Source organism: Colobus angolensis, unplaced genomic scaffold (assembly GCF_000951035.1).
Source record: "Colobus angolensis palliatus isolate OR3802 unplaced genomic scaffold, Cang.pa_1.0 Scaffold95, whole genome shotgun sequence".
NCBI lineage: Eukaryota > Metazoa > Chordata > Mammalia > Primates > Cercopithecidae > Colobus > Colobus angolensis.
Genome location: NW_012123487.1, coordinates 2,020,781 through 2,048,030, shown reverse-complemented (window position 1 = coordinate 2,048,030; position 27,250 = coordinate 2,020,781). Strand labels below are relative to the sequence as shown.

General features: G+C 49.7%; 2 protein-coding genes and 1 long non-coding RNA gene across 9 annotated transcripts; 1 reads left to right on the top strand and 2 right to left on the bottom strand.

The window, feature by feature from the left end:
• Nucleotides 1-204: 204 nt before the first annotated feature.
• Nucleotides 205-23,060, bottom strand: ZNF142 (zinc finger protein 142). The gene is made up of 10 exons (XM_011932247.1): nt 22,835-23,060; nt 22,452-22,507; nt 22,173-22,348; nt 19,621-19,934; nt 13,201-13,368; nt 11,477-12,301; nt 8,723-8,900; nt 4,710-7,620; nt 2,881-2,986; nt 205-1,041 (listed from the first exon to the last, which is right to left on the bottom strand). The coding sequence occupies exons 4-10, from the start codon at nt 19,898-19,900 to the stop codon at nt 572-574; spliced, it is 4,938 nt and encodes a 1,645-aa protein (XP_011787637.1). The 5' UTR covers nt 19,901-19,934; nt 22,173-22,348; nt 22,452-22,507; nt 22,835-23,060; the 3' UTR covers nt 205-571.
• LOC105504719 lies at nt 15,369-16,106 on the bottom strand. The gene is made up of 2 exons (XR_001000651.1): nt 16,005-16,106; nt 15,369-15,691 (listed from the first exon to the last, which is right to left on the bottom strand). It is a non-coding gene; the product is annotated as an uncharacterized LOC105504719 (long non-coding RNA).
• A 59-nt stretch (nt 23,061-23,119) lies between the features above and the next one.
• On the top strand, nt 23,120-26,912 carry LOC105504721 (mitochondrial chaperone BCS1). Of its 7 annotated transcripts, none has more exons than XM_011932251.1 (9): nt 23,120-23,201; nt 23,868-23,873; nt 24,397-24,765; nt 24,860-24,999; nt 25,210-25,404; nt 25,648-25,711; nt 25,967-26,136; nt 26,340-26,457; nt 26,603-26,912. In XM_011932251.1, exons 3-9 carry the CDS (start codon nt 24,446-24,448, stop codon nt 26,853-26,855), a joined length of 1,260 nt encoding a protein of 419 aa, XP_011787641.1. In that variant the 5' UTR covers nt 23,120-23,201; nt 23,868-23,873; nt 24,397-24,445; the 3' UTR covers nt 26,856-26,912. The 7 variants fall into 7 exon arrangements, with proteins under 7 accessions (XP_011787641.1, XP_011787642.1, XP_011787643.1 ...); XM_011932253.1 differs by having other exon boundaries at nt 23,126-23,670; nt 23,759-23,934; XM_011932252.1 differs by lacking the exon at nt 23,868-23,873 and having other exon boundaries at nt 23,120-23,264.
• Nucleotides 26,913-27,250: the final 338 nt, after the last annotated feature.

The window sequence follows — 27,250 nt, the reverse complement described above, 5'->3', positions numbered from 1 at the left end:
GAAGGCAGACCTAGGCCTGTTTCAGAATCAATACTAAGTGAAGATGGAAGGAGACAAAAGGGAGGCAGAGGTCTGAGAGGGGACAGAGTTGATCAAGATGACAGCCTGGAAATGTTAAGACAGGGATTTGGATAAATCTATAATGTAGTAATCACTTTCTGTTTAACATGCTTTACAGAGCATTAGGCACAACAGCACATGCGGTTAGATACAACCGTTTTTAGAAGATTCTGAAAGAAAATAGGACTTGACACAGTAAGAAGGAAAGAGAAGATTGAGTGGGTAAAATCCAGATCTTATAGCCAGGGACTTTGATGGAGTGATGGTGAAGAAACCGGGAACTCACAGGTTAAAAACACAATGTACAGCAATAAGAAATCAACATTGTAGTCCATGTCCCCCTTTTATATGGGTGATAATTTCAAAGTACTATAGCCAGAGTCCCAGGAGGGTTCTAGTCACCCTTGCTCCTCAAAAGCCAGTCCTTCCTTAGGCTCCTCAGGTTAGTGCTGATCCCAGTCTGCACATCTCAGACCATACCCTCTTCCTATTCAGGAGGTGGGGCAGGCTTTCAGCCCTCAGGTCCAGTGTGGGGAGCGGCAGGAGCAGGAGGGCTGGGATCCTCCAGCTGCACATCATGCAGGTGCACTGTGGGGGTGGTGGGGTCTTTGCCCACACCCTGGTTTGGGTCGGCTTGGTCAGGGTGGTGCCTGCGTATGTGCTTGACCACCTGGAACTTTTGCTTGGCCTTGTAGTTGCAGAGGCGGCAAAAGAAGGGGTGGCGGTCGGTGTGGGTGAGGGCATGATGGCGCAGGCCAGCAGCCCAGCGGAAAGCACGGTGGCACACGTTGCACACATAGGGTTTGGCCTCACTGTGCTTGCGAAGGTGGGTGCGCAGCAGGAAGCGCGTCTTGAAGGCCTTGCCGCACTGCTCACACATGAAAGCCCGTGCTTCTCGATGCCGGGTCTCCTGGTGCACACGCAGTGCATCAGCCCGGTTGGTGCAGTACTCACACTCGGGACACTGGTATGGCTTCAGTCCTACAGGACAGAGAACAAATCATCATTGAAAGGCGGTGGAGCAAGGTTCAGTGGGCCATGGAGTTACTGTGATGGGTGGATATAAAGAATGCAAGCAGCAGGTTGACTAATGACCATATCTTTGGAATGCTCCAGTCCTCCAGTCCTGTTTGACATTTCTTTTTTCTTTTCTTTTCTTTTTTTTTTTTTTGAGATGGAGTTTTGCTCGTTGCCCAGGCTGGAGTGCAGTGGCATAATCTGCTCACAACCTCTGTCTCCCAGGTTCAAGTGATTCTCCTGCCTCAGTCTCCCAAGTAGCTGGAGTAACAGGCATGCGCCACCACACCTGGCTAATTTTGTATTTTAGTAGAGACAGCGTTTCACCATGTTGGCCAGGCTGGTCTTGAACTCTAGACCTCCGGTGATCTGCCCTCCTTGGCCTCCCAAAGTGCTGAGATTATAGGCATGAGCCACCGCGCCCGGCCCTGTACCTTTCCAACACAGAGTCCTTGTACATCAACAAGAAATCAGTGTTGTAGTCCCAGCAATCAATGTTGTGGGTGCCCAATGGATGCTGAAGATTAACTGGACTTCTAACCAACTAACTACATGAGAGTAATGAATACTCAAATATGGAAGGGTTTCCACATGGGAAATTATAACCCTCTTTTGGTCACAGGGTACTCATGGAATTTGTCAATTCATTTAAACACAACTGCTTGTTCAACTCGAAAAGCCAAATACCAGCCTGGGCAACAAAGTGAGACCCTGTCTCTACAAAAAAATTAGGTGGGCGTGGTGGCGTGTACTTGTAGTCCCAGCTACTTGGGAGGCTAAGGCAAGAGGATCATGTGTACCCAGGAGTTTGAGGTTGTAGTGAGCTATGACTGCACCACTGCACTCCAGCATGGGTAACAGAGCAAGACCCTGTCACTGAAAAAAAAAAAAGTAAAAGAAATACTTAGGAGGGGCCAGGCACAGTGGCTCACGCCTGTAATCCCAGCACTTTGGGAGGCCAAGGCAGGCAGATCATGAGGTCAGGAGATTGAGACCATTCTGGCTAATATGGTGAAACCCCCGTCTCGTCTCTACTAAAAATACAAAAAATTAGCTGGGTGTAGCGGCAGGTGCCTGCAGTCCCAGCTACTCAGGAGGCTGAGGCAGGAGAATGGTGTGAACCTTGGAGGCAGAGCTTGCAGTGAGCTGAGACTACGCCACTGCACTCTGGGCTGGGCAACAGAGTAAGACTCCGTCTCAAAAAAAAGAAAAAAAAAAAAAAGAAAAAGAAATACTTAGGAGGGAAGAGGTAGAGGTGAAAGAAGTGGCATTCACAAAAGCAGAGGGCCTTGAAATGCTCCTAATCAATTCCTCCACACAGGGAAGATCAGATGCAGTAAGCACAGGCACATGATTGTGTGCTTTCAAGAACCGAGTTTGTGGATTCCATCCATACCCAGGAGAAGAAAAGGACAGACTGGAACAGGAAACCCCTCCACTTTCTCCTTTTTAACTCATGATGGTTCTGTCATGTCTGTATAAGAGCCAGGCAAATCTGCCCTCAGTCACCCAAGTTTGAGTTGGGGGTTCTCACGAGGGGAAAAATGACTGACCTCATAACACGGTCACCTGGGAAGCTTTTGGAAATTACATATGCACAGGTTCTCAGGTTTACCCTTCTGATTCTGACAGGTCTCCAGTGGGTTGGGGAGCCATTCTGGCACATACAACCCCAGCCTACCCTCTACTCCCAATGTGGAAATTGATGTTGGCCCTGAATTGGAACAAGGACCAACCTTGGTGAGGTGAGGTTTGCCAGGGAACAAGGGAACCCTTCAGGCCTGTGAAACCACACAGACTCACCTGTGTGCTTGGTCATGTGGTATTTGAGCTGGTTGACCCACTTGCACTTATAGCCACACTCAGGGCACAGGTACTTCCGTTCCTCCTTGTGGATCCGCATGTGATACTGGAAGAGGCAAGAGCAAAAAGCAGAAAATGTGTACCCTTTGGTACTCACTGGATGTAGAAGTAGGGGTAAATAGGCAGAGAAACTGTTGGCAGATAACCCTGTTCCCTGCTCCCATCCTGTCCATAGGCCGCTTACCAACCAGGTCCCTGAGTTTTGTCAGTTTGGTATCCTAGGTTTGCCTTAGCTCTGTCACTTACTAGCTATGTCCCAGACGGTTTAATCCCTAATTCTTGGACTACTAATCTATAAAATGGGGAATAAAGTATCTGTATCTCATATTTTTGAAATGATTAGAATTATAGTGCTAGAAATATAGTAAGTGCTCAATAAATGTTAGCTGTTATTATCCAGATTGTTCTCACCCTATTCTATGCCTTTATCATATGGTAAGCAGACATTATGGAACTTCATTTTTCTTAATCTTCAGTTTCTTGCTAGGGATTTTTTTTTTTTTTAAAGAGACAGGGTCTCACTCTATTGCCCAGGCTGGAGTGAACTGGCATGGTCACAGCTCTCTGCAGCCTTAATGTCCTGGGCTAAATCGATCCTCCCACTTCAGCCTCCCAAGTAGCTGGGACTACAAGCATGTGCCACAAGGTCCAGCTAATTAAAAAAATTTATTTTTATAAAGACAGAGTCTCCACATGTTGTCCTGGCTAGTCTCAAACTCCTGGGCTCAAGCAATCCTCTGGCCTTGGCCTCCCAAAGTGCTGGGATTACAGGCATGAGCCACTGCACCTGGCCAATAAATTTTTATTTACTTACTTATTTTTGAGACAGAGTCTCGCTCTGTCACCCAGGCTGGAGTGCAATGGCGTGATCTCGGCTCACTGCAAGCTCTGCCTCCTGGGTTCACACCATTCTCCTGCCTCAGCCTCCCGAGTAGCTGGGACTACAGGCACCTGCCACCATGCCCTAATAATTTTTTGTATTTTTAGTAGAGACGGGGTTTCACAGTGTTAGTCAGGATGGTCTTGATCTCCTGACCTTGTGATCCGCCCACCTCGGCCTCCCAAAGTGCTGGGATTACAGGCACGAGCCACCGCGCCTAGCCCCAATTTTTAAAATGGGGTCTTGCTCTGTTACCCAGGCTGGGGTGCAGTAGCATGATCATAGCTCACTGCAGCCTCAAATTCCTAGGCTCAAGAAATCCTCCCACCTCAGCCTCCTGAGTAACTGGGACTACAGGTATATACCACCATGCCTAGCTAATGAAAAAAATTTTTTTGTAATGGGATCTCAATTTGCTGCCAAGTGGCCTTCAACTCCCGCTTCAAGCGATCCTCCTACCTTCGTATCTCAAAGTGTTGAGATTATAGGTGAGCCACAATATGGAACTTTATCTTTACAACAACCCTATGAAGTTGGTATTATCTCCCGAGTAGCTGGGACTACAGGCGCCCGCCACCTTGCCCGGTTACTTTTTTTGTATTATTTAGTAGAGACGGGGTTTCACCGTGTTAGCCAGGATGGTCTCGATTTCCTGACCTCGTGATCCGTCCGCCTCGGCCTCCCAAAGTGCTGGGATTACAGGCTTGAGCCACCGCGCCCGGCCTGGTATTATCTCCTTTTTAACAGATGAATAATCTGAGGCTTGGTAAAGGAACTTTCCCAAAGTCACAGAGCTAATACCTGGAGGCATCAGCTTTACAGAACCCAGGCAGTGTAACTCCAGAGCCTGTGCTCCTTCCACTTCCTGCCCCATATCCTCTGACATTACCTTGAGGCGAGAGGGATCAGCACAGGCATAAGGGCAGAGGTGACAGTGGTAAGGCTTTTCCCCAGTGTGGATACGGCTGTGCCAGGTGATCTTCTGCCGGTTCTTGGTGCTGTAAGCACAATCGGTGCACTTGTAGAGACGAGTGCCCCCATGCCCTTTCACATGGTGATCTAGTACCAGCTGATGGCGGCACGTGAAGTCACAAAAGGGGCAGTGCAGAGGGGGCTGGCCAGCATCCCCATCCCCATCTGAGGCTGCCACAGCTGCTGAAGTCTCCTCATGCTGTTCCAGGTAGTGCTTCACCAGGCCCACCCGCTCCCGGGCAGCAAAATCACAGAGCTGACAGCGGTGGCTGAAATGCTGCTGCCTCCGGTGCTCATCCAGAGCCAGTCGGCTAGGGAAGGCCTCCTGGCAGGCCCCACACTCAAGCCGTGGGTGCTGTTTACGGGTGTGTCCTCGTAAGCTGGCAGGGCTGGGGCACAGCAACCCACAGCGGGAACAGTGCAGGGGGCCCTCAGTGGTCTCTGCAGGACAGCCAAGGGCAGGCTGTGCAGGCTCGGGGTGTCGGCGCAGAGCATGCTGCTTAAGTGCTGTCTCTGAGCTGAACTGGGCTTCACACTGGGAGCAGGCAAAGGCTGGGGTGCCTTGGTGGCAGCTGTTGACATGACGAGTAATGTCATGGCGAAGGTAGCCACTATAGTCACAAAGGGGACAGAAATGGGTGGGTGTTTTGTCATGTACCCTTAACCGGTGCAAGCGCAGTTTCGAGTTGGTACCAAATGTCTGGGGGCAAGAGCTGCAGGGGATGCGGCCAATGCCTGTGTGTCGGGACTGGTGAGCCTCTAACCGGTACCGTCTCGTGGTGGAAAAGTCACAGAAGGGGCACTGATGAGGCTTCACCCCCTCGTGCTTGAGCCGCCGGTGCTGCTGCATGCAACGGCTCTGTTTACAGGTGAAGCCACAGTCCTCACACTGCAGATGGGGCCGGGGCCCACGGGCTGGGGCCGCAGTGGGGTGCCTCCGCTTCTGGTGGAGCCTCAAGGCAGAGGCAGCAGGAGCAGTGAATGGGCAGAGGCTGCAGTGCAGCTCTCCAGACTCCTCGAGGGGGCAGCCCCGGGTCTGGTGAGTCCTCAGAGCCCGTTCCTGCTGGCAGCTAAAGGGACATGTGGGGCAGGAGAAGCGAGCCCCCTTCTGCTTTTGAACCAGAACTGTACCCCCATCACCAGAGCTGGACTCTGTACTCCCATTATTCAGGGGAGCAGAGTCCCCATTGCTCAATGGGGACACAAGCTGGGTCTGGGGGGTCCCTCGTTTTCCTCCCCCGCCACGTCCTCCCCTGCAGCCTTCAGTCACGTGAGAGGTAATAGAGGAGAGCCGGGAACAAAGGAATGGGCAGGAGTTGCAGTGAAACTTGCCCTGCTCAAAGCGGTGTTTCTTCGAGGCCTCTGCGGGCGAGGAGTTTCCTGCAGGAGGGACTGGGGAACCAGAGACTGTGGCAAGAGGCTCTTCTGTTTCTTCTGGCTCCCTGGGAAGCTCCAAAGGAACATCTTTCGGAAGCAGTAGCTCTGCTTCTAGTGGTGCAGGTGGGGGCTTCCCACCTTCTGTGTCCTCTGAGGCCTGGGTACGCGGGAGCACAGGTTGCAGAGGGATGGGTGAATCTGGTCTGGGCAAGCCCTTGTTCTTTCTGAGCAAAACAGGGCACTTCTTCAGCAGGTGGGTGCTGAGGCCACGCTGTTGCTTGAAGCTAGCCCCACACTCAAGGCACAGCAGGGGCTCTCGGCGGCCCTGGCACCCAGTCCTGGAGTGCAGATTCAGGGCCTTCTCCCGGCGAGTGATAAAAGGGCAGTGTGGGCAGCGGAAGGCTCTCCCCTCTCCCTGGATCACTACCATCTGCACCCGCCCCTCCAGCACCAATGCTTCTGCTTGTTCTTTATCCTGTCTCCTTAGAGCCTTGAGTAACGACTCTGACTCAGGTAACGGGGGCAAAGGTGCTGTCTCAGCAGGTGGAGTTGCCTTGAAGGTTCCTACCCAGTTGTTAGGGGCCTCCTCTAAGGATGGATTTGTGGAGGGCTCCGACGCTAGCTTTTCCACAAGGGGATTTTCTTCAGCACCCAAGTCAGAAGTCCCAATACCTTCAAAGTTAGATAGCTCCGGTCCTTCCAGTCCATCTGGCCCTTCCAGTCCCAGGGGCCTGAACGCCATAGGGGCTGTTTCAGTGACCTCCTCAAGGGGTGGCTCAGTCACAGACTCCAGCTCTACTCCCAGGGCCTCTAGGTGTAGTGTGCAGCTGCCCTCTTCCACCTCTGCTGGGCTGGAACTGCCAGCCAGCTCAACCCCATGGGGAGCCTCACTGCCCTCCTGTCTTCCAGTGTTGACCTCCTCACTTGTCTCTGGCAGGGTCTGGTCCAAGCTGGGATCCACCACAGTCCCAGGTTCGTGACCTGGCCCCTCAGACTGGGCAGACAGCTGGCTTGAGGGCTCTGAATCTGGTGGGGGTGTCGGGCCCTGCATGGCCCCTTCTGGCTCCTGGCTCGTGTGGCGGAGCTGCCAGGCCTGGTCTCCAGGCACACAGCCATGGGCCTTGCGTTTGTGGAACAAGAGTGTGGTGTTGCTGAAGGTGCGGTAGTCACAGAGGGCACAGTGGAACTCACGGAGGCGGGTATGCTTGCAGTTCTCATGGCTCAGCAGAGCCTGCTTGTGGCGGCTCTGGTAACTGCAGTAGTGACAAGGGTAGAGTGGGGCCGTTGTGCCAGGGTGGTGCTGGGAAGCCATGTGCTTCTGCAGCTCATACTTCCGCTTGCAGGCGAAGGCACACACCTCACACATCAGAGACTTGCCCTGATGCCGCAGCTTGTGGCTGCTCAGCTGATCAGCCCGGTGGCAGCGATAGGAGCACTGGTTGCACTGATACCTGGCGAGGAGAGAAAGGGGGAGGTAACCGCAATAATTAATCACAACAACTAAGAATCACTCAGTAAATACTTACTGTGGGCCAGGCTCTGCACTCAGTATCGTACATGTGTCACCTGATATAACCCTCCTTTTCACTGCCCTATGAAACTGGTATCTCTATTTTCCAAGGGAGAAAAACCAAATCACAGAAGTTAATAACTTGCCTAAAGTTGGTTACAAAGGAAGCCAGGAGCAGAGACAGCCTAGCTTCAGGGCCTGTGTTCTAAGCCCTACTCTGTACTGCCTTCCTAAAATAATCATGAATCAGCATGATCCACTGTACACTTCCAAGGAGCTGACATGGCTACAACTCCACAGGGCAGGTTTCTGTGCCTCGTTTCCCTTCTCCCACATAAGCATGACAGCTCTAGAAACCCCTTAGCCAGCTGTGCCATAGGTCAGAGAACTTGCCTGGATTTGGAAGTGGCCAAGACTGGGGCATGAATATAGAGTCTATTCACTTTCCCAGGGCCAAACTCTGAGAACTCAAGTACACTTTAGCCTCTAGGCCTATACTGTAGGTCTATACTCCCTTCCCAGAGCCCAGAGAGTGCTCGCCATGTGACTGAGCCACAGTCACAGGGGCCAGCTGTAGGCAATGCAGTTGAGAAAGTGGGAACAGAGAAGGGTGTTATGAAAAGACTCTCTTTTTTCTTTCCTTTTCTTTTCTGAAACACAGTCTTACTCTGTCACCCAGGCTGGAGTACAGTGGTGCAATCTCGGCTCATTGCAACCTCCTCCTCCTGGCTCAAGCAATTCTAGTGCTTCAGCCTCCCAAGAAGCTGGCATTACAGGCGTCTGCTACCATGCCCAGCTAATTTTTGTAGTTTTAGTAGAGATGGGGTGTTGCCCAGATGGCCTTGAACTTCCAAGTTCAAGCAATTTGCCCACCCCGGCCTCTCAAAGTGCTGGGATTACAGGTGTGAGTCACTGCGCCCGGCCTTAGGAAGAGACTCTCCAGGGACCGGAGAAAGTAATAGGGCCAGAAGTTAGATCCAAGAGGAAGCTAGCTTGGCATAAGGTTCTTGGGATTGGGACAGAGGCCTATGTGTGTGTTGTACCTGAGGTCTCCTGCATGTTTTCGCATGTGCACACGGAGGTAGTGCTTCCACTTGGTGACATAGCCACATTCAGTGCACATGTAATCCTTGGTGTTGGAGTGGGTCAGCATGTGCTTCGATAGGTAGCTCACGTCTCGACATGTGAAGTCACATAGCTCACATTTGTGAGGCTTCTCACCTTATATGGGGGATGAGGATGAGGGGAGAGAACACAGGTCAGATACAGAGCAAGTGGACAGACCACTTCTTCCAGCAAGGCTGCCCTGATGCCAGTGAGGAACAACAGCTTCATGTGCTACCTGTGATGGTGAAAACCTCACAATAACGAAGGCTGCTTCACAGCCCTCTCAGATAACTACTCCCCCACTCTCACACCAATGAAGATGGGAAGAAAGTAAAGACCAAGCTTTTCTTTTTTTTCTTTTTTGAGGCAGAGTCTTGCTCTGTCACCCGGGCTGGAGTGCAGTGGCCGGATCTCAGCTCACTGCAAGCTTCGCCTCCCGGGTTTACGCCATTCTCCTGCCTCAGCCTCCGGAGTAGCTGGGACTACAGGCGCCCGCCACCTCGCCCGGCTAGTTTTTTGTATTTTTAGTAGAGACAGGGTTTCACCGTGTTAGCCAGGATGGTCTCTATCTCCTGACGTCGTGATCCGCCCGTCTCGGCCTCCCAAAGTGCTGGGATTACAGGCTTGAGCCACCGCGCCCGGCCTTTTTTTGTTTTTTTAATTAAGACAGAGTCTCACTCTGTCGCCAAGGTTGGAGTACAGTGACGTGACCTCAGCTCACTGCCAAGCTCAGCTGCCCGGGCTCAAGCGACTCTTGTGTCTCAGCCTCCCGAGTAGCTGGGATTATAGGCTCCTGCCACCATGCCTGGCTAAATTTTTTGTATTTTTAGTAGATACAGGGTTTCACCATGTTAGCCAGGCTGTTCTCGAACTCCTGACCTTAGGTGATCCGCCCACCTTGGCCTTGTAAAATGTTGGGATTATAGGCATGAGCCACTGTGCCCAGCCCAAGCTTTTCAAAACTAGCTTAAAGTCTACTCTTGATTTGTTTTACAGTTTGCTGTCACTATGGTCAACTGCTCTACTTAGCCTAATTCTTTTGTTTTCTAGAAAAGGAAAAATAAATGAGACAACAGAACAGAATGGTCAAGAATTCTGAAGTCCAACATAGTAATAAAAATATTAACAGCCAACATGAACAAAGTTCTTACTATGTGAATAGCACTCTTCTGAGCACTTTGTAAAAAAATGCCTCCTCTTGGCTGAGCACGGTGGCTCATGCCTGTAATCCCAGCATTTTGACGGGCCGAGGTGGGCAGATCACGAGGTCAGGAGATTGAGACCATCCTGGCTAACACGGTGAAACTCTGTCTATACCAAAAATACAAAAAATTAGCTGGGCATGGTGGCGGATGCCTGTAGTCCCAGCTACTCGGGAGGCTGAGGCAGGAGAATGGAGGGAACCCGGGAGGCGGAGCTTGTAGTGAGCTGAGATTGGGCTACTGTACTCTAGCCTGGGCAAAAGAGCCAGACTCCATCTCAAAAAAAAAAAAGCCTCCTCTCCTCAGATTTTCAGAACATCCTTAAGAGGCAGGTGCTATTATCACCCTCATTTTACAGATAGGGAAACTGAGGCACAGAGAAATCACAGAGCCATTAAGTGGTAGTTTAAATCCTAGCTGACTACCACGTGGCTTCCAGCAGTCTGTTTCCTTGTCTCCAAAAGGTTGGTATAAAGATTATATGAGATGTTCCAAAGTTGTCAGTGAAACTCAGTGAGAACTCAAAGGTGAGCTGTTCATGTTGATGGTCAAGACCTGGCACTGACAGGCTGGGCCACGTTCCTTCAAGACCCCTCCTTGTTGTCCCTGCCCACTCACCCAGCCCTATTCCCTATGGTGAAAGGCTGGCAACATGGTACTCTGCAGAGTTCTAACATTATCTGTGTCGTCTTAAAGTAGGTCTCAGAGTTTGTCTCTTTTCTCATCTTTACCTGCCTTACTTACAAGATTAAGCCTCTTGGAAAGGCCTCAGAAACATGAGATTCTGTGACTAAAGCATGTACAGGAATGAGTTCAATGAGAATAATGGCTTTGTCCCAGGCTACCTAATTTTTTTTCTCCCAAACCAGTGTCTTTGATGAAAATTCTAAAATTGTCCTGTCAATCCACTGATGTTGACACACAGATCACAAATGGGATGATGCTGTAGCAGGAAGCTTGGTTTGGTTGTTACCTAAAGCATCAAGAATGCTGGAAGACAGTTACGAGTCCCAGTTAAACATCTGCAACTTCCAGGTCACTGAAGGTGATCTTGTTCAGTGTCATGGACACCCAAGCTATAGAAGGCCATATGCATGTGGATGGCTCAGTCCCCTCACCCGTCTCTCTTAGCACATCCCAAAACATGAATTGCAACGTAAGGTAATTTGTCCTGGTTTGGGTTTCTTCAGGCTTGATGTTAACCCACTCAAGCCTGACTAGGGGTGGGCAGAACTGGACAGGGGCTTAAGAGGCATAGCACCACAGTGGTTAGAGCACAGACTCTGGAATCAGACTGCATGGATTCAAATCCTAGCTCTACTACTTTACTAGCTAAGTGACACTCAACTTAAGGCTCATTTGTAAACCTGGAATACTAGATCTATCTCTAGGAATTTTAGGTCAAATGAGAAAATGTATGCAAGGCCCTTTGTAGCCATTATCACCACCATCATTATTACATTATTGTAAGGATGGAAACCACCCTACCCGTATGTAGAAGCATGTGTCGGATGAGCACCCTCTTGTGGGCAGTGGCAAAGCTGCACTCAGGACACTGGTGGATCTTTTCATGAGCATGCATCTTGCCTACATGATCCTGGTAAGCCACTGGGTTGAAGGTGGCAAAGGGGCAGAAGGTGCAGCGCAGCTCTTCACTGCCAGGGTGGCCCTGCTTCTTGTGTTTACGGAATAGGTGCTTATTGGAACAAGCAAAGTCACAGTGGGGGCAGTGGAAAGCGTAGTGGCTCTTGTGGTGGGCCTCCATGGCTTCGGCTGTGGCAAAGAGCATGGGACATGAGTGATGGCGGCACTCCACAGCCCGCACCCCATGCGTCTCCTTCAGGTGCTTAATGAAGGCCTTGCGGTCGGGTGCTGCATAGCTGCAGCCCTCCTGAAAGCAGCGAAGGGGTAACGGCTCTGCCGCGGCTGCTGCCGTGTGGCTCTTGAGGTGCTCCTTGAGGGCCTGGCTGAGGCGGAATTCCTCACGGCAGACAGGACAGGCATAGGTATCTGAGTAGAAGTTGGAAATATCTTCATGCATGCTGGCCATGTGGCGGTTGAGTGCATTCCTCTCCACCGCACTATAGTGGCACAGTGGGCAGTGGTGGGCCTTTTCACCCAGCTCCCGCAGCAGATGGGTCTTGAGCTTGCTCTTACTGGTGAAGAACTTCTGGCAGTTGGGGCACTGGAGACTGGGGTCTGGGAAGTGGAGATGAAGGTGCTCCACCAGATGGGTCCGCTTCTTAAAGCAGCGCTTACACTCTGGACACATATGGGTCTTGAAGAGGGACTCGGTGCCAGAGACCACATCCCCTGGGGGAGGGAACAGAGTTGAGAGAGTGAGATTTTTCTGGGGATAGCCAGATAATGGGAGAACCACAATTTGCTCAGACACAAACAATGTGTGGCCTCTCTCCAGGAAACCAAGCAAAAGGGTCTCAAACACTGTAGTCTCAAAGAAAAGGTGAGAAACTCAAGTTTTAAGAGAAGCAAAACCACAAGGGCTTCTCAGGCCTTGCTGTGACATCCTGTTTGAAGTGCTTTACTCAGCTACCTGCTCTTGAGTCTTTGTTTAGAGCTGCTTAGAATGGAGCATTCTTGTTCTTTCCTGCCTTGTTCTATGGGGGCAGGCAGAAGCATCAGCAAGATTAGTTAGAAGGAAGAGTCCCCAAGGGAGTGAGCCAAAAGAAAGTAAAGAACTCTTACTTCCAAACACTGGCTCACAGGCTCTAGATAATAATGAAGTTGGTAATAAATACAACCAAATCTTTCTTATTCACCTTGATAACAACTGTGCTCCTTGTGGGATGACTTTCAAATATTCTACTGAGGTGAAAAACTGGGAAGCAAAGATTCAGAAAAAAGTATTTGAGGGCTCAGTGCCAGACAAAATAGGCTGTTGATCATCAATAACTTCTGGCATCTCTATATTATGATGAAGATCACCTCCTGCTTCCCTGCTAGAGTTTTCTGCCTGAGGAAAACCAGCCCAGTGAAGCAAACTCGATTTACCCCAATGCTATATTACTAAAGTCTTTATCATTCACCCATTCATCATTTTCCCACTAGACCTTGACTTCTGAGTCAAGGTAGAACAGAATAAAAGGATCCGAACCAACGCTCAGAAAACAAACCCCAGAGCTTCAATACCACGGCTTCAACAATCCATTCTTCCCCACCACCAAGGGCTTCAAGCCTTAGGATGTCATTACCTTCCAGCCGCTGAGCCCCTTGGCCTTTATCCACAGCCTTCTGGGAGTTCTTCTGGGTGTCACTCTTCTCTTCTTTCTCTACATTCTCCTCTTCAGCTGTCTCTTGCCCAGGCAGGGGTGTACCTGCTTCCTGTGAAGGTTCTCTCCCTCCTGGAGGCAGTTTGGGAGCTGGAGATACATAAAACTTGATAAAGTCTACAGGAGCCAATGACAGCACTAAATGCTTATACTTCTCCACCTACTGGCTGAAATAATCACCCTCTTCCACTTTTAGCATAAGGAAATCTTGGGTTTTATGTATAAATGTATTTCCACTCAAGACAGAAATAGGAGGACCAAGAGCTAAGTTATTAGCAATGTTCCAGTCTAACGTAACTCAAACCTCAGAGAGCACCCCTTTTGACAGCAGTGAGGTCATTGAGGTCATCGGGAGCTGAAAGTAGAGAATGGGTAGACTGCAATTCCTTCTCTTATCAGAATCCTGGCCTCTCCTGGCCTGTTTTCTCTGTTTCCTCCAGCTCCTCTGCTCTCTAATGCTTTTTTGGGACCAAGAGGAATGACAACTAGTAAAACACCATCTCCCTTGAAAGTTCCTTTCCCTCCTCTCTTTTTTTCTTTTTTGAGACAGGGTCTTACTCTGTCATCCAGGCTGGAGTGCAGTGGTGCAATCTTGGCTCACTGCAACCTCCGCCTCCTGAGCTCAAGTGATCCCCCACCTCAGCCTCCTGAGTAGCTGGGACTACAGACATGCGCCACCAAACCCAGCTAATTTTTGTATTTTTTGTACAGACAGGATTTCACCACATTGCCCAGGCTGGTCTTGAACTCCTGGATTCAAGGGATCCATCCACCTTGGCCTCCCAAACTGTTGGGATCACAGGCATGCGCCACAGTGCCTAGCCCAAACGGTTATTTCCTTTTTAAAATAACCCTGGCTTCTACTGCTCAATCCCCAGTTGCTCTAAAGGAAAGTCTACAGTGGCCATATCCAATGATGGTCATTTTTGCTTTTGCTCTCAGAAAGCTGTGAAATGGATCATTAGAGAATATTGGTTAAGTAACTTCAAGCCACAGGTAGCCTAAGCCAACTGTCACTCATTGTCACAAAGACTTCCTCTTTGTCCCATATATTCCACTGTTTCAAGATGCCTTCCCATGTCATCCAGTAACTCCATCCTCCTGAGCCACTATCTAGATTCTCTTATATTCATGTACATTCATGGCCTTGGAAACAACTGCCTCTCCTATAAGATCAACTGTGGCTGAACTCCAGGAGAGGAACTGCTTGGCCCTTGGCCTCATACCTGGCAGCAGCTCCTGGGATGGAAGGCCCTGAACGGCAGAAAGTTCTCCCTGTGTCCCAGCACCATGGCTCCGCTGATGCTGCCGGAAGAGTTTGACGTTGGAGCCCATGAAGCTGCAGTGGCTGCAGTGGAAAGGGTAATGCGCCTGCCGGTGCAGCTCCATGCCCTGCTGGCTCCCGAAAAGCAGGGGGCAGCCCCGGAAAGAACAGGGCACAGGAACTGCTCTGTGAGTCTGCCTCAGGTGGTGCTGCAGACCCTTGCGATCTTCAGCAGAGAACACACAGCCAGATTCTGGGCAGGAGAAGGTGTCAGGAGTGCCCCGGTGAATCTTGAAGTGGCTCTTCAGGGCCTGGGGTTGGGCAAACTCCTGTCTACACACAGGGCATGATAGGGGACTAACTGGTGGGCTCTGGCCCTGCAGAGCGCCAGGGAGGGTTGGGTTGCTGGGAGGCAGCTCTACAGAGCATGGAGGGCTAGAGAGGCCCTGCACAGGCTGTATATGGGTCTCACTGCACTGGTGCAGGGCCAGCAGAGTGGGCTCTGCGAAGCTCTGTTCACAGCGCTCACAGAAGTACACCTCCACCACCTTTACCAGGACACCTGCAGGCAGAGGACCGACAGAGAAAGGCATAGAATCAGATGGAACAAGACTCATAGGAGTTAGTTACTAGTAGAAAATGTAGGTGAATCTTTTAATATTCGTAGAGTACAGATGGACTTTAAGTCTGGTCCTACACCTGGACTGTAAGCCCCATAAGGTCAGGGACCATCTATCTGGCATGTGTGTTTGGACTCCTAGCATAATACTTGGTACGAGGTAGGTGCTTAATAAATATTTGTTAAATGAGTGAATAAACAAGCAAATCCAGAAAGCATTAAGACAGTATATTTTGCCCAAGTGAAAACCAGAAACTTCCAAAAGAAAATGACAAACTAGGGATAATATCTGCAATATAAATGATAAGAGCTTTACTTTCAAATTCTGTAAAGAGCTTTACAAAGGCACAGGAATGGATAAAATGGAGAATATCCTTTCTGAAAATAGTTATTCTTCTCCATAATTGCTGCCGTTTTAAAAGCAATGGGCAAGATTTTGATTAAAAAAGGCTTAATAAACACTCTCATTTGGTCCTCCAACAGCCTTATAAGAACAAGGTCCTGAGATTCTATGAGGTTAAGACTACTATGTTTGGCCGGGCACGGTGGCTCAAGCCTGTAATCCCAGCACTTTGGGAGGCCGAGACGGGTGGATCACGAGGTCAGGAGATCGAGACCATTCTGGCTAACACGGCGAAACCCCGTCTCTACTAAAAAATACAAAAAACTAGCCGGGCGAGGTGGCAGGCGCCTGTAGTCCCAGCTACTCGGGAGGCTGAGGCAGGAGAATGGCGTAAACCCGGGAGGCGGAGCTTGTAGTGAGCTGAGATCTGGCCATTGCACTCCAGCCTGGGCGACAGAGCGAGACTCCGTCTCAAAAAAAAAAAAAAAAAAGACTACTATGTTTATTAGTAGTAGAGCCATGACTCAAGGTCAGGTTTGTCCTACATTTATTCTGCTGGTCCTTTTGCTCTTTATTGTTATTTTGTCAAAAAAAAATTTCAGGGCCAGGAGTGGTGGCTCACACCTGTAATCCCAGAACTTTGGGAGGCCAAGACAGGGAGATCATGAGGTCAGGAGATCGAGACCATCCTGGCTAACATGGTGAAACCCTGTTTCTACTAAAAATACAAAAAAATTAGCTGGGTGTGGAAAAAAAAAATTAGCTGGGTGTGGTGGCACGCACCTGTAGTCCCAGCTACTCGGGAGGCTGAAGCAGAAGAATTGCTTGAACCTGAGAGGCGGAGGTTGCAGTGAGCCAAGATTGCCCAGTGCACTCCAGCCTGGTCAACAGAGAGACTCTGTCTCAAAAAAAAAAAAAAAAAATTTCAGGCCGGGCCCAGTGGCTCATGCCTGTAATCCCAGCACTTTGGGAGGCCGAGGCAGGTGGATCACCTGAGGTCAAGAGTTCAAGACCAGCCTGACCAACATGGAGAAACCCCGTCTCTACTAAAAATACTAAATGAGCTGGGCGTGGTGGCGCATCCCTGTAATCCCAGTTACTCAGGAGGCTGAGGCAGGAGAATCACTTGAAACCAGGAGGCAGGGGTTGCAGTGAGCCAAGATCACACTATTGCACTGCAGCCTGGGTGACAAGAGTGAAACTCTGTCTCAAAAAAAAAAAAAAAAATTTTTCAGTGCGACATCTAAAATGATACGTAAGTATACAAAGGAAGAATAACCACCCAGCCCCTTCACACACACAATTTGGTGTGTTTCTTTTTGACCCTTTTCTTCCCACTTGCTATATATCAAAGATATTTTTATATTTCATTACATTTATATTTAGTTCGTACTTTCTTGTCGAGTTTGTTTTTTCCAGAGCATGGACAAATCAAAATGAAATTCTGCCCTTGCTTTCCTGGGGACAAAAAAAATAAAAATAAATTTTTTGGCTGGTGGTGGGGGAAACAGGGTCTCTCTCTGTCACCCAGGCTGCAGTGCAGTGGTGGTGTGATCATAGTTCACTGCAGCCTTGACCTCCCACGCTCAAGCGATTCTCCCACCTCAGCCTCCTGAGTAGGTGGGACTACAGGCACCACCATGCCTGGCTAATTTTTAAATTTTTTGTAGAGATGGGGTCTCCCTATGTTGCCCATTCTAAAAATAATTTTAAAAAATAAATAAATTGTGCCCTTACGGATGGACATCTGGGCTATTTCCAACCATTACAAATAAAGCATCCCTATATATTCTCATCCTTGTATCTTTGTGCATGTATATGTCTTTCTGTAGGACAGATTCCTACAGTGGAATTACAGTGGTCAGAGTATGCAAACTGGAAAATTTGCTGTGTAGCTAAATTGATCTTCAAAAGATTATAATAATTTGTATCTCCATAATCTATAACATGGGGTTTCCTATAGCCTCGCCAACACTAGGTATTATTTACAATGTTTAATTTATGTCAAAGTGCATCTCCTATTTTTTTTTTTTTTTTTGAGACAGAGTCTTGCTTTGTTGTCCAGGCTGGGGTTCAGGGGCATGATCTTGGCTCACTGCAACCTCTGCCTCCCGGGTTCAAGTAATTCTCGTGCCTCAGCCTCCTGAGTAGCTGGGATTACAGATGCCTGCCACCACGTCCAGCTGATTTTTTTGTATCTTAGTAGAGATGGGGTTTCACCATCTTGCCCAGGCTGGTCTCAAACTCCTGAGCTCAGGCAATCGCCTGTCTTGGCCTCCCAAAGTGCTAGGATTATAGGCATAAACCACCATGCCCGGCCGCATCTCTTATTTTTGACAGGAATTTGTTTGCTAGTGAGATTAAGCATCCTTCCATATAGTTACTACTTTTATTTCTTTAGAGCATTGCATATAGATTTCTTTTTCCCATTAAAAAAAAAAAAAAGGTTTCTGCTGGGTGCGATGGCCCATACCTGTAATCCCAAAACTTTAGGAGGCCAAGGTGGGAAGATTGCTTGAGCCCAGGAGTTCAAGACTAGCCTGGGCAACAAGGTGAGGCCTCATCTCTACAAAAGAAAATTTAAAAACTAGCTGGGTGTGGGTGGTATACACCTGTGGTCCTAGCTACATGAGAGGCTGAGGCAAGAGGATTGCTTAAGCCTAGGAGGTCAAGGCTGCAGTGAGCCATAACTGTGCCACTGCACTCTAGCTTGGGTGGCAGAGCAAGATCCTGTCTCAACAAAACCCCCCAAACCAAAAGAAAACATAAAAAGGAAAGCAAACAACAAAAAAAGATGGTTCCCTTTTCTTATTGTGGCTCTTTGAATTTTAAAGATATTAACTCTTGACCGGGCGCAGTGGCTTACGCCTGTAATCCCAGCACTTTGGGAGGCCGAGGCAGGCGGATCACGAGGTCAGGAGATCGAGACCATCCTGGCTAACACAGTGAAACCCTGTCTCTACTAAAAATACAAAAAATTAGCTGGGTGTGGTGATGGGTGCCTGTAGTCCCAGCTACTCAGGAGGCTGAGGCAGGAGAATGGCGTGAACCCAGGAGGCAGAGCTTGCAGTGAGCCGAGATGGCGCCACTGCACTCCAGCCTGGGTGACCGAGCGAGACTCTGTCTCAAAAAAAAGAGAAAAAAAAAAGATATTAACTCTTTCTTATATATTGCAAATGTTTTTCCTAGGTTCTTTTTTTTTTTTTTTTAATTTCTTTCACCATATGGAAGTTTGGAAATATTATATGGTCAAATTAGCTAATCTTTCCCAATATTCTTTGTCACTACACTACAGTGCCAAGTGAAGTGGTGACAACTATGGCTGGAGGATGGCAATTAAAAAACAGGGAAACTTCCTGAAAATAAGAGGTGATGATAATGGGATGAATAAAGGGAGAATCTTTCATCTGAGCTAAATACAAATGCTCAACTTCTACTGTTTTTTTGTTTTGTTTTGTTTTTAAAGAGGTGGGGGTCTCACTATATTGCCCAGGCTGGAGTGCAGGTATTCACAGGTATGATCATAACATACTGCAGCCTCTAACTCCTGGGCTCAAGCAATCTTCTTGCCTTAGCCTCCCAAGTAGCTGAGACTACAGGTGCATGCCACTGTACCAGGCCTCAACTCTTATTCTTAACAACATGCCTTGGATGAGTAAAGTATGTTATACAGAAAAAACTAGGGCAGGGAAATACCAGATCACTCTGGAAAGCCCTGCCAAGCCCAGGGTGGTAGAGACAGGGTTTTTGCTTAATCCCTGGCTGCAGTTCCTGGGTAGGAAGGTCAATATGGAGGAAAGAATCTCCAAGGACTGTAAGAGTAGGGACAAGCCAGGATTCGGCAGAGGTGTCAGAAAGGTCTTACTTTCTGGATTACTGCCGAGCACACACATGAAGCCCTTGCAGGACAGACTGCCAAAGCTTGGTAGAAGGCTGTGCACCACTTCGCCAGCCTTCAATCAACATGCACCAACTGCAAACCAAATGACAACATCTCCAAGTATAAAAATAGGATGCTACCTTGTGTTCTCATCATATTTATACAGAATCAAAAATAACCCAGACAAAACCTCAGAGCCGCCTGTCCCACTGGCCTGCTTGCAACTGTGTTTGTACCTGGGGTCTCTCCAGGAGCACCTGGGGTCAGGGTTCCAGCTACTGTCTCCACAATGATCTCCACGTTCCCTGGTCCCTCTTCAGTTGCTGTGGCCTCTACCAGCAGGCAGCCTGGCTCAGTAGGCAAAGGCGCAGGGTCCCCGGAAGGACAGGGGCTCTGGACAGGCCCCAGGATTCCACGGTTAGAGAGAGGCGGGGGGATCAGCAATAGCTCAGGACACAGTCCATCCATCTCTCCGGTGCTATGGGCTGGCTGTGAGTCCAAAAGTGGGTCTGTCATCACCACTGACTTGTGTGTTTTGGCCTCTTAAATGCTGACAAGCCAACCAGAAGAAAAACAAAGTAAAGTGAGAGTTCTTACTTTCTTCCCAGCTGGTGTGGGTACACAGCCCAGTGCCCACCGACTTAGGCATTTTCTTGCATGGCAATATGCCACATATACCTTATGAGACTAAATAGAGGCTTTCTTTTATGATAATGTTCAGAATAAAAAGTATAAAAATGATAATAGAATATTAGGAGAGAGCCAACAAGTATTGGCCAACATATTAATGACTGCAGGTTGTCTCCCGCTAGCTAAGTGCCCTTAGCCAAGTCATTAAGCAATTTGGGTCTCTGATTTCTTATCTGCAGCAAAATTAGGTGGGGCCAAAGAATCTCAGAAGTGCCTTTTTTTTTTGTTTTGAGACAGAGTCTCTCTCTGTCACCCAGGTTGGAGTGCAGTGGAGTGATCTCGGCTCACTGCAACCTCCACCTCCTGGGTTCAAGCAATTCTCCTGCCTCAGCCTCCCCACTAGCTGGCTATAGGCAGGCGACACACACGCCTGGGTAAATTTTGTATATTTAGTAGCGATGGAGTTTCACCATGTTGGCCAGGCTGGTCTCGAACTTCTGACCTCAGGTGATCGGCCCACTTTGGCCTCCCAAAGTGCTGGGATTACAGGCATGAGCCACCTTGCCTGGCCCCTTTCTCTCTTAACCTTTGATAATCTCACTATTCCTCAGAATGGATTATAAGGAAGGCCCTTCCTTCATCATCTGGATCCTGCTGACCTCCCCAGACTCATCTCCCACTTCTCCCCTCAGCAGATCTCTGAACCAGATGACATGCCATTCTCCAGACTCACCACATTCTCTTTTGCTTTCATACCTTCATAGCCTTTTGCGTCTCTTGGCTTGATATGCCTTTTCCCCTTTTCAATCTTTCTCTCTTGTCTGGCTAACCAATTAACTATCCTTGAAGAAGCTACACAAATGTCACTTCCACCATGAAGGCTTCCTGACATTCTTTTTTTTGAGACAGTCTTAGTCTGTCACTCAGGCTGGAGTGCAGTGGCATGATCTCAGCTCACTGCAACCTTCGCCTCCTGGGTTCAAGCGATTCTCCTGCCTCAGTCTCCTGAGTAGCTGGGATTATAGGCATGCGCCACCACGCCTGGCTACTATTTTGTATTTTTAGTAGAGATGGGGTTTCTCCATGTTGGTCAGGCTGGTCTTGAACTCCCAAACTCAGGTGATCCACCCGCCTCAGCCTCCCAAAGTGCTGGGATTACAGGCGTGAGGCACTGCGCTGGCCTGGCTTCTTGACACTCTAATTTTCTCTCTTCTGGCATCCTGAGGGCACTCTGTATACAGCCCTTTCAGAAACGAGGTCACACTGCACGGTTTTTTACCCATCAGTCTCTCTCCCTAGATGTGTAGCTTTTTAGTAATTTGTTGACGTTATCACTTCAATGACATCACTTTGTGATACTGATGTTATCACTTCAACGAACACAAATCACCCACAATCGAAGCTTCCAGTGAAGAAGCACAGACATGGAGCTGCACTGGAGTAACGCTAGGTATCTTGCACTAAACCAGTGGTTCCTCACCTATAACATAACACGTTTGGAGAAATTTCAAACTTATTAACTGACTATGGCCTCAAACTAAATATGGGAACATAACTGAGGAATGAATGACAATTGAATTGCATACCCTGTTATACATGGCTAAAATGAGTTTAAGCTGAATAATTATTAATTAATAAGAATGATAGGAATCACTTCATGAAATTGAGTCACAGAGAAGATGCAAAAAGAAAAAAAAAAAAGAAGAAACCAGGCAGGGCACCCTGGCTCACGCCTGTAATCCCAGCACTTTGGGAGGCCGAGGCGGGCCTTTCACCTGAGGTCAGGAGTTCGAGACCAGCCTGGCTAACATTGTGAATCCCTGTTTCTACTAAAAGTACAAAAAAAAGTAGGGCGTGGTGGCACACGCCTGTAATCATCCCAGCTACTCGGGAGGTTGAGTGAGGAGAATCGCTGGAACCCGGGAGGTGGAGGCTGCAGTGAGCGGAGATCGCACCAATGCACTCCAGCTTGGGCAACAAGAGCGAGAAACTCCGTCTCAAAAAACAAACAAACAAAACCCAAGATCCTGCAATCTGATAGTTCCTATTTCCAGAATCCCACGGACTCAAAACAACAGATCACAGGGATTCACAAGGTGGCTGGGAAGTGCACTCCCGTGGCCAGAGGGATTCTCTGGAAACTGCAGCCTCCACTTACTGAATATTATCGCTGCTCTGGGGAATCTTCCAGCTTGGCCATACATGGCCTCCGGGGGGAGCCAAGGAGGACGCTGAGCCGTCAAGATTAAGAACCTTCACCTGGGGGAGGGCAGGGTGAGGTAGGAGACAGGTGGGCACAAGAGAAGAAATACGCTTATCTTCCGGGCAGGAAGACTGAGGAAGAGAAAAGGCAGACTAAGGCAGAGAGAAGGTCTGGAGAAATAACGGGCCCCGGCCTAGGGACCCAGGTTCCCACTTGCCTCTGGCTCTGACTCACCGCGTAGCCTTGGACAGACACAGTCGCATCGTTTCTCTGGGCCTCAGCTTTCCTGTCTGTAAAATGGAGGTGATGACAGTGTCCACATAGTCGGGCGGGAGCTGGATCATAAGAGCCAGCGAACGGGAAAGGCAGCTTGTAACCTGGAAGGCTTGGGATGGAGCATCGTCATGATTTTGGTCCTGAGCAGCGGGTACCGGGTGGGGTCCAGAAGCGTGACGCGACTGCGGTGCCGGGGCCCAGCTCCTCTGGGTGCTCCCTTCAGTACCTCCTCCCGAGAGTTCCCAGCGCCCAGGCCCACCCTGATCCCGGGGCTCGAAAAACTTTGCCTCCAGCTTGCTCCACCCGCGTTCCCTTCCCAGTTCCGCCCCGCAGCTACTTACCTCCAGACCCCGAGCCGGCTGGAGCCGCATCTCTATGGTCGGCCGCGGCTGGAGCGGCCCCCGGTGCCCGCTTTGTGCGACCGCCTCCGGCCCAGCCGCCTCTAGGATATTGGGGATGTGGAAGCCACTCTCTCTTCCTCTTGCCGGCTGCCGGGGTACTCTGTTTTCTCCCTGTGGTTTTTCCCGCCCTCCACCCCCACTCCAGCCCTGAAGCCGGAGAAGCACCATCGAGAGCTCTGGGATAGAGTGGCGTGGGCCTCTTGGTGGGTGTGGCGGGAAGTCGATGAAAGGACCCGGGGCGGGGCCAAGCGCAGCTTCCCCAAAGTGCAGGCGCGGTGAAACCATCGAGACGGAGGGCCAGAGAGTCGTATCGGTGAGACGGCTGAGCGACGGATTACCCCAAAGCATGTGGCTGGAGGCGCGAGCTGGGGTGTGGGCGAGGTTCCTGGGTGTCGCGGAGGGGCCAGAGGCGGGAGAGCTTTGTCTGTGGCCTTCCATGCATAGGTGTTTTGGAATTCTGGATACCAATTCTGAGGCTCAGCCGAGGTCTCTGCTGTCTGCTCATCTCCTTGCATGCCAGGGGCAGGGCAAAGTGGCCGGGGTTCGGGGTTGGAGGAGAGGTGTACTAGAAACAACTTCGCGCTTATCCCTCAGGATCTTATTGTCTACAATGTGACGATCCGTGGAGAAAGTAGCAGATGGGCAGATTTTCAGTTGGGGAGAATGAGGGAGAAAAGAACGGGCATTCCGAGCCAAGAGAACTGCATGAACAAGGATTTGGGAGGTTACTTACTTGTTGAACATATTTGTTGCGTATTTGCATATTTGCTGAACAGGTAGTGTTGGGAGCTAATCCATGAAAGGTAGGTGGGCGCCGTATTGTAGAGGGCCTTGAGTACCAGGCTGAGTTTGTACACAGTTCAGGGGTCTGTTGGGAGCCAGCCATTGAAGGTGCTGGAGCAGAGAGAGATATGGAATTGAAGCTGGTGCCTATGATGAAAGATCTGGACCCTTTTGTAGCTGTTCCGTGAAGCCGGCGGTGAAGACCTTTTAAAATACCATTTCAAGAACTATGATTTTAAAGACAGTTTAGGTGGGAGGTAATAAAGGTATAAACAGGACATTAGATATTGGGGATGTAAGGGAGAGGATATTTGAAGGACATTACTCATAACAAGGCATAGGGTTACTGACAAGTCAATGGATGCTTCTCCCTTGCTGACTGCAGCCAGTGGGCCCCTTTTTATCAAAGATGGTCCCAGGGACGACGAAAATCTTGTCCATCCATTATCCTGATGTGAAGCCGGTTTATATAGCTCTTTTTGGTTTAAGGCATCTCCAGACATGGTCCTCTGGTAGGAAACAAGTATGAGTAGACTAATGAAGGGCAAAATGGGATGAGGGGCCTGGAGTCTCCACCCTTGCATTCCAACAGTACCCTTACCCCACAAAAGGAGGATATTGACCCACACAGTAGTGCTGACCTGTGGGCAGGGCTGGGGAGGTCCAGTTTCTAAAGTAATCTTGTGCTTTGTCCCTTTTCCACTGTTCCCCACCCCTAGGTTTTTGTAACACCCCAGGGCCTGTAAGGTTTGGTGTTTCCTTTTCAAGATGCCACTTTCAGACTTTATTCTGGCCCTGAAGGACAATCCCTACTTTGGGGCTGGATTTGGGCTGGTGGGTGTGGGCACAGCCCTGGCCCTGGCCCGGAAGGGTGCCCAACTGGGCCTGGTGGCATTCCGGCGCCATTACATGATCACACTGGAAGTCCCTGCTCGAGACAGGAGCTATGCCTGGTTGCTTAGCTGGCTCACCCGGCACAGTACCCGTACTCAGCACCTCAGTGTCGAGACTTCGTACCTTCAGCATGAGAGCGGCCGCATTTCCACTAAGTTTGAATTTGTCCCCAGCCCTGGAAACCACTTTATCTGGTAAGGTTGGGAGCTAGGGAGGGCTGTGCGACTAGAAAAGAATGATGGAAGCTGGGTTTGACCCATTCACTCAGTTTTGATCGTTCTTATTCAGGTATCGAGGGAAATGGATCCGGGTAGAACGAAGTCGAGAGATGCAGATGATAGACTTGCAGACGGGAACTCCTTGGGAATCTGTCACCTTCACGGCCCTGGGCACTGACCGAAAGGTTTTCTTCAACATCCTGGAGGAAGGTGTGGGATGGCACAGGCAGGCTTTCTAGGGACATTGCAGGGATGGGGACATTTGACATCAGATGAGCAGTTTGGAGAGGTGGAATAAGCAGGCTGTGGTGAGCTCACGGGAACAGGGGGCCAGAAGGAAGCTGTTTGGCTCAGCTCCACCTAATTGAAGAATCAGCCATGGTGAAGAGAATTACTGGCTTTATCTCTTCTCCTTCCCAGCTCGAGAGCTAGCCTTGCAGCAGGAGGAAGGGAAGACTGTGATGTACACAGCTGTGGGCTCTGAATGGCGTCCCTTTGGCTATCCACGCCGCCGGCGACCACTGAATTCTGTGGTTCTACAACAGGGTCTGGCTGACCGAATTGTCAGAGACGTCCAGGAATTCATCGATAACCCCAAGTGGTATACCGACAGAGGTGAGAAGCAGCTGGGGTCTTGGCTGTGCTGTTTTTGACATTTTTAGAGGGGACAGGTTGGTCTCTGGCCAGATGGGGTGATATAAAGCTCTAGTCCAATTCCCAGAGATTAAGAGGAATGAAAAGTTGTGTATGAGAATGATTTACTTCTGTACCAAGATTATCAGGCTTCCAAGGGGCAGGGCTGGGAATGAACGTGGATATCTGGGGCAAAAGACATGATCCTCCTGGCTCTATCCCTAGGCATTCCCTACAGACGTGGCTACCTGCTTTATGGGCCCCCTGGTTGCGGAAAGAGCAGTTTTATGTGAGTATTCAAAATTTCTCTTAACTTGGCAAAATGAAGCCTTTTTGGAAACACTGGGTTGATGGGGTTGGAAAGGGAAATGAATCTGGGGACTGGGGACAGGGGACCAGGATAAACATGAAACGTTGGAACATTAGGGTGTGAGGTAGAAATCAGGCCTCTGAGACACATGTCCCCAGACTGTGAGGAGAGTAGCTGGGCCTGAGGAAGCATTTCCAGGTTGCCTGCTACTTCCTGCCATCCCATCCTCCATAGCACAGCCCTGGCTGGGGAACTGCAGCACAGCATCTGCCTGCTGAGCCTCACGGACTCCAGCCTCTCTGATGACCGGCTCAACCACCTGCTGAGCGTGGCCCCGCAGCAGAGCCTGGTGCTCCTGGAGGATGTGGATGCTGCTTTTCTCAGTCGAGACTTGGCTGTGGAGAGTAAGTGAGGGGTTCTGGAGGAAGGGGTGTGGGTAACTGTGGAACAGGGGAAGAAAACATAAATCTAGAGGGCTGGTGGCAGATGCCTGGGTTAGTGACAAGAGCCCATGAGACGCATGGATAAGTAGGGGAACATAGTGGGGCATGCTGATTTTATGCTGGGCTATGACTACTCATGCTTCCTTATCTTTGCCTTCCTCCAGACCCAGTAAAGTACCAAGGCCTAGGTCGCCTCACCTTCAGTGGACTGCTCAATGCCTTGGATGGTGTGGCTTCCACTGAGGCCCGCATTGTGTTCATGACCACCAACCACGTTGACAGGTAGGAAGGAGCCAAGCATCCTGAGACTGAGGCAAGAGCCCACCCACTCCTAGTGCCTTGGGAGGAACAGGAGGTCGAGGAGCCATCTCTGTTGGGTACTAGTGTGACCACTGCCTGTGACTCTGCTTTCCCTATCTTCTCTCAGGCTGGACCCCGCCCTGATACGCCCGGGGCGAGTGGACCTGAAGGAGTATGTGGGCTACTGCTCACACTGGCAGCTGACCCAGATGTTCCAGAGGTTCTATCCAGGGCAGGCACCTTCCTTAGCTGAGGACTTTGCAGAACGTGTCCTTCAAGCTACAACTCAGATCAGTCCTGCCCAGGTGCAGGGCTACTTCATGCTGTATAAAAATGACCCTGTAGGGGCAATTCACAATGCTGAGTCTCTGAGGAGGTGATCAGGCTGGGCTCAGCTCAGCTCTCCTCCTCTAGTTCAATAAACAGCTGCCACACTACTCTGCTCTCTTATCTCCCTTCATCACTGGATTGGTACTTGAGTAAGACAGGGGCTGCAATCACAGGTGCTTACAGGGATCAGCCAGGCAACCAGACACACAAATGATGGGGCACAGCCTAAGATGAAGAGATGAGACACAAAACAGGCAACTAAATTCCTCTACCTAAAGGCATTCTACGTATATAAATAATGGACAGGCGTGGATGTGTACACAATGGGTTGTTAATGGTGGGTCCTAAGGACTCTGCTTACATGCTGACATCCCACTAGTTTTCCCTGAAACCCACTATACTAGCTGCTGAGATGTCAGACCCTCTACCCAGTCTCTTTGGAGAA